This window comes from Jaculus jaculus, chromosome 13, assembly GCF_020740685.1.
Source record: "Jaculus jaculus isolate mJacJac1 chromosome 13, mJacJac1.mat.Y.cur, whole genome shotgun sequence".
Taxonomy (NCBI): domain Eukaryota; kingdom Metazoa; phylum Chordata; class Mammalia; order Rodentia; family Dipodidae; genus Jaculus; species Jaculus jaculus.
Genome location: NC_059114.1, coordinates 29,114,785 through 29,129,875, shown reverse-complemented (window position 1 = coordinate 29,129,875; position 15,091 = coordinate 29,114,785). Strand labels below are relative to the sequence as shown.

The 15,091-nt window shown below is 44.9% G+C and overlaps 2 protein-coding genes across 4 annotated transcripts in view; one reads left to right on the top strand and one right to left on the bottom strand.

Moving 5' to 3' along the window:
- The window catches only part of Gtf2h3 (general transcription factor IIH subunit 3), a 28,321-nt gene extending 25,729 nt beyond the window's left edge, over positions 1-2,592 (bottom strand). The window contains exon 1 of one of the 3 annotated variants that reach the window (XM_045132033.1): positions 2,486-2,592. In XM_045132033.1, coding sequence (XP_044987968.1) covers positions 2,486-2,498 — 13 coding nt within the window. In that variant the 5' untranslated portion in view covers positions 2,499-2,592. The remainder of the gene's footprint in view (positions 1-2,485) is intronic. The other 2 variants (XM_045132032.1, XM_004668494.2) reach the window with 2 other exon arrangements.
- Positions 2,593-2,641: 49 nt separating this feature from the next.
- Eif2b1 (eukaryotic translation initiation factor 2B subunit alpha) lies at positions 2,642-15,016 on the top strand. Its single transcript, XM_004668492.2, has 9 exons — positions 2,642-2,747; positions 3,923-4,024; positions 5,471-5,607; positions 5,689-5,805; positions 7,240-7,352; positions 8,347-8,415; positions 10,393-10,468; positions 13,634-13,759; positions 14,282-15,016. Exons 1-9 carry the CDS (start codon positions 2,735-2,737, stop codon positions 14,444-14,446), a joined length of 918 nt encoding a protein of 305 aa, XP_004668549.1. The 5' UTR covers positions 2,642-2,734; the 3' UTR covers positions 14,447-15,016.
- Positions 15,017-15,091: the final 75 nt, after the last annotated feature.

The window sequence follows — 15,091 nt, the reverse complement described above, 5'->3', positions numbered from 1 at the left end:
GACTGATATAGATGGATGGATCACAGCAAGTTTAAGTCCAGCCTGGGATACAGAATGAGTTCCAATTCAGCCTGGGCTAAAGTAAGTCCCTGACTCAAAAAACATAAACAGGGGCTGGAGAGATGGCTTAGCACTTGCCTGTGAAGCTTAAGGACCCATGTTTGACTCTCCAGATCCCATGTAAGCCAGACATACAAAGATGAGGCAAGCACAAGGTCACACATGCCCACTAGGTAGTACAAGCATCTGGAATTCAAATGCAGTGGCTAAAGCCCTGGAGTGCCAATTCTCTCTCTCTCTCCACACACACACACACACACAAAAAAAAAAAAAAACCTTAAAAAAAACAGGGCTGAAGAGATGGCTCAGTGGTTAAAGGTGCTTGCTTGCAAAGCCTGAGGGCCAAGGCTCAAATCCCCAGTAACCACATAAAGCTAGATGTACAAAGTAGTGCAAAGTTAACTGGGCAGGGTGGCGCATGCCTTTAATCCTAGTACTCAGAAGGCAAAGGTAGGAGGATCACCATCAGTTTGAGGCCACCCTGAGAACACAGAGTGAATTCCAAGTCAGCCTGGGCTAGAGTGAGACCCCATCTCAAAAAAAAAAAAAAAAAAAAAAAAGAAAAGAAAAAAGAAAAAAAAAAGTGGTGCATGTGCCCGGAGTTCACTAGAAGTGGCAAGATGCCCTGGCATACCCATTCCTTCTATTTGCAAATAAGAATGTTAAAATATAAAAATTAAAATAAGGGCTAGTGAGATGGCTTAGTGGTTAAGGTGCTGTCTTGCAAAGCCTAAAGACCCAAGTTTGATTCTCCAGTATCCATGTAGGCCAGATGCACAAAGTGGCATATGCATCTGGAGTTCATTTGCAGTGGCTGGAAGCCTTGGTGCACCCATCCTCTCTGTCTCTTCTCTCTCTCTCAAATAAACAAATTTAAAAGTTAAAATTAAGTAAATAAATAAACAAGGGGTGGAGAGATAGCTCAGCTATTAAAGGTGCTTGCATGTAAAGTCTGATGACCTGGGTTCAATTCTACAGTACCCATAGTAAAGCAAATGCACACAGTGGTGTATGCATCTGAAATTTGTTTGCAATAGCAGGAGGCCCTAGCATGCTCATTCCCTCTCTCTTTCTGGTTGCAAACAAGTAAATAAAAATACTTTAAAAAATAAGCAATAAGATGGGTGTGGTGGCACACTCCTTTAATTCCAGCACTTGGGAAGCAGAGGTAGGAGGATCACTGGGAGTACAAGGCCACCCTGAGACTACATAGTGAATTCCAGGTCAGCCTGGGCTACAGCAAGACCCTCTGCAAGAGGCCTTAGCATACCTATACACATAATCACATACACAAACATGTGCAAATCAATATATAAATTGAATAATACAGCAAAAAAGCCTTAAACAGCTTTGTATTACTTGAAAACAATGCTCAACCTCTTGCTTCCTCTTTTCCTGAAGATATTAAGGCTCTGTTAGGAGTAGTGCAGGGTAGAAATGAAAGTTTCCTCTCCTGCTTCACTTCCCAATAACCTCGTAGCCTGACGAGCCCGAGTGTCTTTGCACTGTAAATGCATTTCCTGCCCAAATTCTACAAGTGATCTATCAGTCTATTCAGCTTTATGTGAGGCAGATGCAGCATTTTCAAGGTACTTCAGTTCAATGTTCCAGTATCTTGCTCTTTCCTAACCTCCTAAATGAAGTGGCAACTCCTAGAACCCAATCAACACACAGTCACATATAGTCTTCATATACTTGTCACCCTTTGAAATGAGCTCCACTTGCCGGACACCCATCGGACAATAACATCCACAACCTTCCTTGCCCAGTGCAAAAAGAACGCCTGGCACACAGAAGGCAATCCAAAAAACAAACAAACAAAAAAACAAAAAACACCTTTTATTTTCTTTTTTGGTTTTTCGAGGTAGGGTTTCACTGTAGTCCAGGCTAACATGGAATTCACCATATAGTCTCGGGGTGGCCTCGAACTCACGGTGATCCTACCTCTACCTCCCGAGTATTGAGATTCAAGGCGTGCGCCACCACGCTCGGCTCTCCCAAAAATATTTTTATGTATTTATTACTGGGGAGACTCAGGGCCTCTTACCGCTGCAAACAAACTCCAGACCCATGTGCCACATTGTGCATTTGCCTTTACTTGGATACTGCTGAGTCGAACACAGGCCGGGAACCATTTCCCCAGTCCTAAAACTATTAACTGAATGACATTTTGGGTATATTAGCACATGCCAGCAATACTAGTATTACGAGGAAAAAGCAGAATCAACACACAAGTCCAAACCTGGGCTACATAAGGGAGATCCGACCTCAAAAAGAAAAAAGATTGAATGAATGCATACATTGACTGCCCTTCTGCAGAACGAACAGGGCCCACCCAGCCCAAAGACACACTACACTTGACTGGTCGAGGCCAAACCAATTTGGCCCAACCCCGCGTCAGGCTCCCACCCTGAGCCGCCCTCACCGTCTGAGGCCATAACGCCTCTACACCTCCGGACGCAGCAGTCCGATCAGCGTCTAGGAGGAGCGCACCTAGACTTCCGGCGCGAAAGAATGACGCAAGAGGCGGCTCGGCCCGAGAGAAGCACGGTACTCAAGTCCCGCCCCTAAGATGCCGGAAGTGACGTATTAGGTACGCGCGGCGTGCTGTCAGACTCTCGCAGCCGGTGCGGTGGTGTCCTGGCCCCTGAGGCTCAACGATCCGTGGAGCACCATGGACGACAAAGGTAAGTCGAGACCGGGGAGGCGTTGCGGCTGCGTTCCCCGCTACTCGCACGCCCAGCCTGGGTTCCGGGGAGGGGGGTCGCTGTCCAGGCTCAGGCTGCTAAATCCCCTGCTCAGGTGTTCAGGAGATGGGCCCTGAGAATATCCTGACACCTGTCCCACACACGCTCCTTTGTGGGTGCTTCTCGGAAAGATGGACGTCGGACAAAGTGTTGGCCTCCTCAGTTCAGATGTCCTCACAGTGAAGCAGGAAGATTTGTTGCTCCGTTGAATCTGTTATTAGCATTAAAAGAATAAAGGCACCTGTAGGGTTATGAAATTTTTTTTTCCAAGTAAAAAACAAGAACAAGCTACCATAATGCCTATAATGTAAAAAAAAAAAAAAACATGATATAGAATGGATAGAAGACTCAGAGGTGGAAAGTACTTTTTAAATTTCATTTATTTTTGTTTGTTTTTTCGAGGTAGGATCTCACTCTAGCCTAGGCTGACCTGGAATTTACTATGTAGTCCCAGAGTGGCCTTGAACTCACAGAAATCCTCCTACCTCTGCCTCCCGAGTGCTGGGATTAAAGGCATGCTCCACCATGCCTGGCTAAGAGTTCTTGTGCAAGCATATGAGGACCCCATAGGAAAGCAAAATTACCAGAGCTTGTGAAAATAATGGTAAGGTCTGGGTTCAGTAAGAGACTCCTGCTTAAATAAGGACAGTTGGAAGAGTGATGAAGCAGGGCACCTAACTTTCTGCTCCAGACACCGCAGGTAATACATGGGGTACCACATGGTCATATCTGCATATGCCATATACACCACATTACACACATACACACACAAGCAAAAAAATATGATGAAGTGAAGTGAGTGGAATAGACTTGAATTGACTGGAGAGGTGCAAGATGGCAGATGACTGGGATCTTCCCAGAGGTAGAGCATAGAATGGGTCTTAAGTCTTGGACTTAGATTTTATGTCTTGTACACAGATATAGTAAGAAGATCCTGCAAACAGCAAAGTAGTGTTTTCTCCATTCCCACCAACAGTTGTGTCCTTGAAATTAAGTACCCTAGAGAGAAAACTATTTTTCAGTGACTTTGCTTAAGGTTAGCCGTCATTACGTAGCTGTCTGGCTTTTCATGGGGCTAAGCAAGTGTAATGAGTCATATTTTTCTTTCTTCCCAGAGTTAATTGAATACTTCAAGTCTCAGATGAAAGAAGATCCTGACATGGCTTCAGCAGTAGCTGCCATCCGAACTTTGCTGGAGTTCCTGAAGAGAGATAAAGGTACAGAGTTCAGCCTTGAACACTCTGGGCTGAAGAAAGTCTTTGGATGACTGTTAGAAATGTAGACAGTGGGTGGTGCACATGGGCCGACTGCCTCAGGCTGCACTGCTGCCTTCTTTTCCGTCCTTTCATCTGGAGGGAGCCCTCAAGTTTCCCATTCGTCCATGAAGTCTGCGCTGAATCAAGAGTCCCCATGCTATCTTAGACTTGAAGCTTAAATTAGAGCAGTCATTCAGTTTAGGATGGTTATTAAGCACCTATCTTGTTCCAGATTCTGTGTAGATACTGCAGAGAATGTTCCAGAATAAATTCTGATACTGTTACTCACTGTGACCTCCTACTAATTCAGCATTCTAAATGTAAGCATTTGGTTATAATGTGACCTCTCATACAACCAAAATTACAGCAATAATGCCACCTTTAATCTAAAAGGCTGGCCTAAAGGCAGATAAGGTAGGCCTCATGTCGTCCCAGTATACTTACATTGAGATACCTTAGGCTCACCTTTGCTGCCTGACAGACCTCATATCTACCAGCACTACACAGTTACCTGCTGTGCTAGCCCTTACTAAAAAGTGCTTCACAGCCAGGTATGGCGGTACATGCCTTTAATCCTAGCACTTGGGAAGCAGAGGTAGAGGATCACTGTGAGTTCAAGGTCACCCTGAGACTATATAGTGAATTCCAGGTATAGAGTGGGATAGAGTGAGACCCTACCTCAAGGAAAGGAAAAAAAAAAAACAAAAACAGCCGGGCATGGTGGCATATGCTTTTAATCCCTGTGCTCAGGAGGCAGACATAGGAGGATCACAGTGAGTTCGCCACCACCCTAAGGATACAGAGTGAATTCCAGGTCAGCCTGGGCTAAAGTGAGACCCTACCTTGGGGGGGGGGAGTGCTTCAGTCCTGCTGACCTCCGCTTTTCATCCCAAGTTTGTTCCAATCTTGGGGCCTTTGCATTGTTATAGTCTGCACAAGGCTTTTTATGTGATGATCCTTTTTTTCAGGCCTGTTTCAATGGCCCTCAAGCCAAATGGCCATCCCTGTTAAATAGTCCCACCTTAGCGGGCTGTAGTGGTGCACACCTTTAATCCCAGCACTTGGGAGGTAGAGGTAGGAGGATTGCCGATTTGAGGCCACCCTGAGACAACATAGTGAATTCAGGTCAGCCTGGGCTAGTGGGACCCTACCTCGAAAAAACAAACAAAAACGTCCCACCTTGTACTTCATTCTCCTTTCTCGGTCCTTATTACAATCTGTAACTCACTTCTTTCTTTTTGTGCTTCCTAGTCATCATTCACTACTGAGTGCCACCAGAGAAGAACTTCTTGTATATAATGTCTGTCTGGTATATAAATGTGTCCAGTAAATATGAGTGAATGAGTTGCAGACCCAGCAAGGGCTGTTGGACAAGTGAGCATCACATTCCTTATTTGATCATTCCAGGGGAGACAATCCAGGGCCTGAGAGCAAATCTCACCAGTGCCATAGAAACCCTGTGTGGTGTGGACTCCTCTGTGGCAGTGTCCTCAGGTGGGAAGCTCTTCCTTCGCTTCATCAGCCTTACCTCCCTGGAGTACTCAGTAAGTCCTGCCCTCCCTTGGGACCACTTTTCACTTCCATTTGCCTAGATAGCCTCAGCTCTCCTTGGATCTTCTTCCTAGGATTACTCCAAATGTAAGAAGATCATGATTGAAAGAGGAGAGCTTTTCCTCAGGAGAGTATCACTGTCAAGAAACAAGATTGCTGACCTGTGCCACACTTTCATCAAAGATGGGGCGGTGAGTAGATTGTGCTCACGTGTGGTAACTTTGGAGTCAGAATGCAGCACCTAACAACTTGGCTATGCCACTTAAACTTTATTTCAAATGCTATCGCAGCAATATAAAGCAAGAGCAGCAAGTTAGGCCAGTCTTCCAAGTGCTCCACCCCACCAAGTGGTAAAATCTTTATGGTATTTTCCCCACCAGCATATATCCTTTCTTCCATTTAAACTCCTGCAGACCATAAAAGTATTTAGTTGCAACTTGGCTGGTAAATCTTGTTATCTACTTTATTACCCTTTCCAGCCTTTGAAGTATGTTGCTAAATATATGATCTACTAGGTATGGAAAGAACGTCTACAAAACTCAATAACAAGTGAAGGCAAGGCAGTGAGAGGCGTCATACAGGCCTCTCACTACGACGCTCACGTGCACACTATAGCTTCACTGCATCACTGTCCTGCGGGTTTCATCTGCCCGCACCACCCACAGAAGCACTGCCTTAAGCAGTGGTTTAGAGCAGACTCTCAAATTGGAACATGCAATGAATTACCTGGGACCTGTTAAATGCAGACTCTGTAGGTTAATGACAGCTTGAGAACCTGTACTTCTAACAAGTATCCCATGAGCTGAAGAGTCCTGTGTACCATTTTGTTTATGTAGTCTTCTATACTCTTCCCTAGAACCGGCCATGCTTCAGTCATAGTCCACAAGTCATATCTGCACTATAGATGGCCTGTATTTACATTAAACACTACTTGGAAAGCTCATAAAATAATTGTTGACCCACATTTAATTGCTGTATTGTCAGCTCTTCTAGAAAAATCAGATCTGGCAATAGTGGGACCACATGACACTAGCAGGAGCTGAAAGGCCTGGGTCCCTCAGCCTTTGTGCAGTTACTATATCTTGTCACTTGTAGGCCCAAATATACAAGCCTGTCTTAGAAACAGGAAAACTGGCCTTCAGGTATATCTTTAAAAAAAAAATGCATATTTTATTTGATAGAAAGAGGCAGAGAGAGGGGGAGAGAATGGGCACAGCAGGGCCTCCAACAAACAAACTCCAGATGCATGTGCCCCCTTGTGCATTTGGCTTATGTGGTCCTGGAGAGTCAAACTGGGATCCTTTGGCTTTGCAAGCAAACACCTTAACCACTAAGCCATCTTTCCAGCCCCACGTATACCAATTTTGTACCTTGTTAGTAGCACCACGTAGAGATTCCATCATGAGGGTCCTACTGCTTGGGACTATATTCCTCAGGCACAAATGTTCAGCTTTTTAGTGACCTTAACATGAAAGTCAGTGTACTATGGAGGTCCGCCTCCTTATTTTTGTTGATTGTGAGACTGTAGAGCCCCGTGTGCCAGGTGCATGCAGTACCAAATGGTGCACTATGTCAAGTCACTGGCTGGGAGTTTGCCACTTTCACAACAGTTTCTCTATTTACAGAGAATTTTGACACACGCCTATTCCAGAGTGGTCCTAAGGGTCCTAGAAGCAGCCGTGGCAGCCAAGAAGCGATTCAGTGTGTACATTACAGAATCACAGCCTGACTTATCAGGGCAAGTATCTTTCCTGCAGTTATGCACCCACCAGTAGGCTCCAGAATGTACTAGCACTGGCTTGGCGGTTGTCTTTGTCTTTGGGCTCCTGGGTGGAAAGTGCCTGTGGATTTACAAGAGGGTATAATCCAAGCTCTGGTTACATCAGAGGGACAGTAAGAGACTACTGATGAGAAGCTTTTCTTGGGAAGTAGGTAATTCACATCCCTATTTGTCCAGAAGAAAAGAAAAGCAAGCCAGGTGTGGTGGCTCACACCTTTAATCCCAGCACTCAGGAGGCAGAGGTAGAAGGATCTCTGTGAGTTTGAGGCCACCCTGAGACTACATAGTGAATTCCACGTCAGCCTGAGCTAGCGTGAGACCCTACCTCGAATAACAAAATAAAATAAAAAGAACTCTTAATTCTGGATTTGGGTTTTTTTTTTAATTTTTTTGTTACTTTTTATTTATTTATTTGAGAGTGACAGAGAGAGAAAGAGGCAGATAGAAAGGATGGGCATGCCAGGGCCTCCAGCCACTGCAAAGGAACTCCATGCGCCCCTTTGTGCATCTGGCTAACATGGGTCCTGGGGAATCAAGCCTCGAACCCGGGTCTTTAGGCTTCACAGGCAAGCGCTTAACTGCTAAGCCATCTCTCCAGCCCTCGTTTTATTTTTGTAACACTAGAGATTGAACCCAGAAACTCATACATGCTAGACAAACACTCTGAACTATAGCCTCAGCCCCAAATTATAGAACCCAAATTCTTGTTTCCTTAATCAATTAACAATAATTTGAGCCGGGTGTAGGGGCGCATGCCTTTAGCACTTGGGAGGCAAAGGTAGGAGGATCACCGTGAGTTCAAAGCCACCCTGAGACTACATAGTAAATTCCAGGTCAGCCTGAGCTAGAGTGAGACCCTACCTCAAAAAAAACAAAACAACAACAACAAAAATAATAATTTGAGTTTCAAGCTGACAGCTTTTAGCTAATGCTCTCAAAATGTCAATTTCAGTAAGAAAATGGCCAAAGCCCTCCGCCACCTCAATGTTCCTGTCACTGTGGTGCTGGATGCTGCTGTTGGGTAAGTGCCACCTTTTTCCTGGCCATGATCAAGGGTCCACACCTACCCCATCAGGTATGGCTCCAAGTATGACTATCAAATTGAAAGTCTAAAACCCACACACAAAACTGCACCGAGCTGGAGAGATGGCTTAGCAGTTAAGGCGTTTGCCTGTGAAGCCTAAGGACCTAGGTTCCATTCCTCAGGACCCACATAAGCCAGATGCACAGGTGGTACATGCATCTAGAGTTGGTTTGCACTGGCTAGAGACCCTGATGTATCCAGTTTTCTGTGCCTGCCTCTCAAATAAAAAGTCTTATTAAAGCCGGGCGTGGTGGCGCACGCCTTTAATCCCAGCACTCGGGAGGCAGAGGTAGGAGGATCGCCATGAGTTCGAGGCCACCCTGAGACTCCATAGTGAGTTCCAGGTCAGCCTGGGCTAGAGTGAGACCCTACCTCAAAAAACAAAACAAAAAAAAAGGGCTGGAGAGATGGCTTAGCAGTTAAGTGCTTGCCTGTGAAGCTTAAGGACCCTGGTTCGAGGCTCGAATCTCCAGGACCCACGTTAGCCAGATGAACAAGGGGGCGCATGCGTCTGAAGTTCGTTTGCAGTGGCCAGAGGCCCTGGCATGTCCATTCTCTCTCTATCTGCCTCTTTCTCTCTCTCTGTCCGTCGCTTTCAAATAAATAAAAATAAACAAACAAAAAAAAAAAACTGCACTGGAAGCTGGGTTTGGTGGCGTACACCTTTAATCCCCAGAGGCTAAGGTAGGATGATGGCTATTAATTTGAGGTCAGCCTGGGCTACAGAATGAATTCTAGGACAGCAGACTCAAAAACAAATAGTACTGCATTGGGTAGCATCCTTCTCCTTAAGTAGCTGCTCTGAAGCAGCAGGCTTGTTACCAAGACTTAAGGATGTACATACGCAAGCAGGAGAAAAAGGGCTGTGTCCAAGACACTGTAGGTCTTGCATTTTGGTTGTTGGTATGTTTGTTTCTGAAACAGAGTGTCGCTCTATCTCAGATTGACTGGGAGCCCAAACAGTCCTTCTGAGGATTGGGCTTGCAGTTGTGCATCACCAGTCCAGGCTGTTCATGCATTAAGGTCAAGTTAGGGTTCAGTGCTGTCCACATCCAACCATGGCTTTTCTCAGTAGCATCCTGGGAGCAATGTCCCACCCATGAAGCTTGTCTTTTGAAAATAAGGCCCCATTCCTTGAGTCATCAGTGTATTTTATAAGATAAAATAGGAACATGCCTGGCAGGGTGGCACACGCCTTTAATCCCAGCACTAAGGAGGCAGAGGCAGGAGCATCACTGTGAGTTTGAGACTACATGGTAAATTCCAGGTCAACCTGGACTAGAGAAAAACTCAACCTTGAAAAAAAAAATAATAAGGACTTACTCTTATTTATTATGCACATACTTACTATGGATACATCATATGTTGGTATTGGCTTTTCCCTTGTCCCTGCCCCATTCTGCTGGGGCCCCTCCTCAGTGGGGTTGCAGATATTCTTCATGGGGTTGTGGCTTATGTGTTGTGGGAGCAGCAGTCAGTTGTTGGGAGGCAATGCCTCTGGGCATGACATCCCAACCTGTGGCTCTAGCAATCTTTCCACCCCCTCTTCCACAAAACTTCCTGAGCCTTGGTAGGTATTTTAGGTATACTTCAGTAATGAGCTCTTAGGAACCTCTGGATCTCTGTTTTGGTAGCTGTTGAGTATCTCCAGCATCTGTCTCCTTCACCCTTGCACTGATTATCAGGCTCACCATGGAAGCTGCATACTTGCTCATCTCCCAAAGTGTCTCGCTGTGGGGCTTTAATATTCATGATGAGAAATGGTAACAATTCCAGGGATGATTGTCTTGTGTTAAATGCTTTTAAAATAAAGGTACTTCTACAAGGAACTTGCCAAGATGGGAAAGGAGCGTCAGATACTAGAAGTAGAGAGAACCAAGGAAGTATGAAAAGCTTTCTTTTTAATCTTCCCAGCTACATCATGGAGAAAGCAGATCTTGTCATTGTTGGTGCTGAAGGAGTTGTTGAAAATGGAGGAATTATTAACAAGGTAGGCGCATCCATCTTTCCAGGTTCCTTGCTCAAGACTTGGAATTCCTAACGGTGTTTCTGAGGCTGGCTCACTATCTGAGCATCCATAGCTTTAGCTTATCCTAGTATTCTCTCTCACCCAATTCCCTTAAATAGTTATTTGAGAGAAAGGCAGAAAGAGGCAGATAAAGACAATGAGTGCACCAGGACAGACCTCCACATAAACTCCAGACACATATGCTTTATGTGGGTACTGGGGAATCAAACCCTAGCCATTAGGCTCTGCAGGCAACCTCCTTTAACGACTGAGCCATCTCTCCAGCCCTGTATCAATTTCAAGTCAATGCAATTTGTTTGTTTGTTTTTGCAAGGAGAAAGGGAAGGAAGGAATGGCCATGCCAGGACATCTTCTCAGTGAAACTCTAGATGCATGCATCACTTTGTGCATCTGGGTTCACATGGATACTGGGGAATTGAAACAAAGATGTCAGACTTTGCAAGCAACTGCCTTTAACTGCTGGAGCCATCCTGTTTTGGTTTATATTTTATTTTTATTTATGTATTTATGAGAGAGCAAGAAAGAGGAAGAAGAGAGCCAGGCGTGGTGGCACATGCCTTTAATCCCAGCACTGGGGAAGCAGAGGTAGGTGTATCACCGTGAGTTCAAGGCCACCCTGAAACTACATAGTGAATTCCAGGTCAGCCTCTGCTAGAGTGAGACCCTACCTCGAAAAAAAAAAAGAGAGAGAGAGAGAGAGAGAGAGGCAGGAAAGAGAGAATATGAATGTGCCAGGGCCTCCAGCCACTGCAAATAAACTCCAGATGCATGTACCACCTTATGCGTCTGGGTTACATAGGTCCTGGGGAACCAACCTGGTCCTTAGACTTTACAGGCAAGCATCTTAACCGTTAAGCCATCTCTTCAGCCCTGTTGTTTTACTTTAAATGGTTTTGGTGTGAGACTGTCTCATGTAGCCCAAGCTGGCCTTGGGCTCTCAAATGTTATTTTCATTGGCCTTAAGTACATTCACATGATCATACTGTCACTACCAGTTTATAATGCTTTTCCACTCTTCCCATACAAAAACTCTACACCTAATTCCCCATTTCCTCCCATGTCCCTGGTCACCTCCATTCTCTCCCTCTTTCATTTTGACAGTTGGAGGTACCTGGCATAAGTAGAATCATGTAATAGCTTTTTGTGTTTGGTATTGTTCCACTCACCATGATGTTAAGGTCCAATCCCATCATAGCATGTGTCATGACTTCATTCCTTTGTATTGACAAATAATCCAATTCAGGTTGTTTCCACCTTTGGCTACTATGAAAAGTGCTTCCAGATACTCATGAACAAAAATATCTGAGTTGATAGGAGTAGCAAAGTATTCTTGTGGATTTCATTTTCATTTCCTTAAGAACTAATGCTTTTGATGTTTTCATGCACTTAGGACCATAATTTTTGGAGAAGTACTTATCATTTTAAAAAATTATTTTTAATATTTCTATTTATTTATTTATTTTGGTTTTTTGAGGTAGGGTCTCACTGTAGCCCAGGCTGACCTGGAATTTACTCTGTGTCCACAGGGTGGCCTCAAACTCATGGTGATCCTACCTCTGCTTCCTGAGTGCTGGGCTTTACGGCGTGTACCACAACACCCGACAGCTTAATGTTTCTATTTATTTATTGGCAAGCAGAGAGAGTAGAAAATGGGTGTGTCAGGGCCTCCAGTCGCTGCAAACGAACTCCAGATACATGTGCCCCTTTGTTCATCTGGCTTTACATGGGTATGGGAGATTGAGCCTGGGTCTGCAGGGTCATTAGGTCATAAGCAAGCTCCTTTAACCACTAAGCCAGCTCTCCAGCCCATTTTAAGTTCCTTTTGGTGGGCTGAGTACATAACTCAGTTGGTAAAGGGCTTGCCTAGCATGCACAATACCCTGGCTTCAATTCTTTTTTTTTTTTTTAAGTTTTTCAAGGTAGGGTTTCACTCTAATCCAGCTGACCTAGAATTCACTCTGTATTCTCAGGGTGGCCTCGAACTCATGGCAATCCTTTTACCTCTGCCTCCCGAGTGCTGGGATGAAAGGCATGCACCAACATGCCCTGCTTCAATTCTTCTTTTTAATATTTTATTTATTTATTCATTTGACAGAGAAAGAGGGAAAGAGAGAGTGAATGGGTGTGCCAGGGCCTCCAACCACTGCAAATGAACTCCCAACGCATGTACCCCCTTGTGCATCTGGCTTACATGGGTCCTGGGGAATCAAACCTGGGTCCTTTGGTTTTGCAGGCAGATGCCTTAACCACTACCTGGCTTCAATTCTTTAGCACCACATAAAACCAGGTGCAGAGGGGCACACCTGTAATTCCAGCTCTTAGGAGGTGGAGACAGGAGGATTAGGTCAAAGTAATCCTCCACTACATAGCAAGTCTGACACTAGCCTGGGCCACATAAGACCCTGTCTCAAAAAATAAAATTAGGTGGCTGAAGAGATGGCTCAGCAGTTAAGGAATTTGCCTGTAAAGCTGGATGTACAAAGTGGTGCATGCAACTGGAGTGGCTAGAGGCCCTGATGTGCCCATTCTTTCTCTGTCTCTTGCTCACTTGCAATCTTTCTCTCCTTCTAAATAAAAATAATTTTTAAAAACAAAATTTGGGGGCGGGGGCTGAAGAGATGGCTTAGTAGTTAAGGCATCTGCCTGCAAAGCCAAAGGATCCCAGTTTGACTCTCCAGGACCCACTTAAGCCAGATGCACAAGGGGGCACATGCATCTAGAGTTCGTTTGCAGTGTTTCGAGGCCCTGGCATGCCCATTCTGTCTCTCTCTCTCTCTCCCTCTTTCTCTCTCAAATAAATAAAATATATTAAAATAAATTTAAAAATAAAATTTAGGCTGGCAAAATGGCTTAGCAGTTAAGACGCATACCTGTGGAGCCTAAGGTCCCACGCAAGCCAGATACACATGGTGTCACATGCATCTGAAGTTTGTTTGCAGTGGCTAGAGGCCCTGGCGTGCCCATTCTCACTCTTTCTCCTCTCTCTTTCCCTATCTCAGATAAATAAATTAAAAAGGTCCTCTTTGATTCCAAAGCCAGAATTCTATGTGCAGTGTTCATTCATACACCTTTTGCATTTCTACTTCAGATGTCACAGTTTAAGAGCTTATTCTTTCATGTTCCTAGATTGGAACCAACCAGATGGCTGTGTGTGCCAAAGCCCAGAACAAGCCCTTCTATGTAGTTGCAGAAAGCTTCAAGTTTGTGAGGCTCTTTCCGCTCAACCAGCAAGATGTCCCAGATAAGTTTAAGGTAAGTTTTATCTAGATGAAGAATCTAAGCAGAAGTCTTAATGTTGCAGAAAGGTATTTACTTCCCACTGCTGTTTTTTCCAACACTTAGGATATAAAGCTAAACTGGTTGTTGAACTTAGGTTCACATTTGTCCCCAGAATTCACTTTCAGCCTTTCACATTCACTAAAGCAGAATTTTGTAGGACAGGCTGGAGAATGAATCAACTGGCTCGGCTTATACCTTCTTTACAAACCATAGGATCTTGGCTGAGTCCTTACATTATAGCCTTGTTCTTGTCTGTAACGTGGGGTGGCATTATCTGACAGTGCACATGTCTCTGAGACAAGCACAGGAGTGACCAAACACAGTGACCAGCACATGTCACTGGGATATGGCCAGCGTGCACTACCAACTTCCTATTACCCTTTGACAGAGCAGCCTCCAGCCTTAACACACTAGCTGTAGACTAGAGCCTTAGTAGGGCAAAGCCTAGATAGTGGGCAGCCGAGACTGACATAAGTGCTTCTCTTCTCTCCTCAGTACAAGGCAGATACTCTGAAGTCTGTACAGACGGGACAGGACCTCAGAGAGGAGCATCCGTGGGTGGACTACACTTCCCCTTCTTTAATCACCCTGCTTTTTACAGACTTGGGTGTGCTGACACCCTCGGCAGTTAGTGATGAACTCATCAAGCTATATCTCTAACTACAAGGTGCCTCTTGCCAACATCCACAATACATGGCTAGGCCAGATGAGCAGCTCTCTGGAAGCCCATTGGGCTAAAACTGAACGTCTGTGGACTCAGGATTCATGTTATCAGTCCTGGAGAGCATTCCACTCGTTTCAGCTGCAGCTAAAGTATGTTCCTGGATCTAAAATTGTGCCTAAACATGCTCATTCACTTTCCAGAAATACATGTTAGGCTGTCCTGATGAAAGATCAAATATACCTTCCTTCCTCTTCCTTGGCACTCAAGGCTGATTGGCCAAAAGAAAGCATCACTAAAAAGTAACTCTGACTGAACAGCAAATGTTCCTAACCACAGCCAGGCCCTCTGCAGCAAGTGACTGACAGTTGGCCAGGACACCCACCACGTGTAGCAACTTCTAAGGCAAGAAACACTTGTTGAGCACATCTGGCTTCCAGTGGTGAATGTGAGCCTTGGCAGGATTAAGCTAGAGGTAAAGAGACCGCTAAGTGGGGAGTAGCATTTAGCAGCCATATCCTGAATGGTTCCACTGACAAAGACACATGGAATAAAAAAAGTTTCCTTTAGACTTGCTTGGTCCTAAACAGCGCTTTTAAAATTATAGTTGGGAACACATTCAACTCTTCAGATAAATGACATGA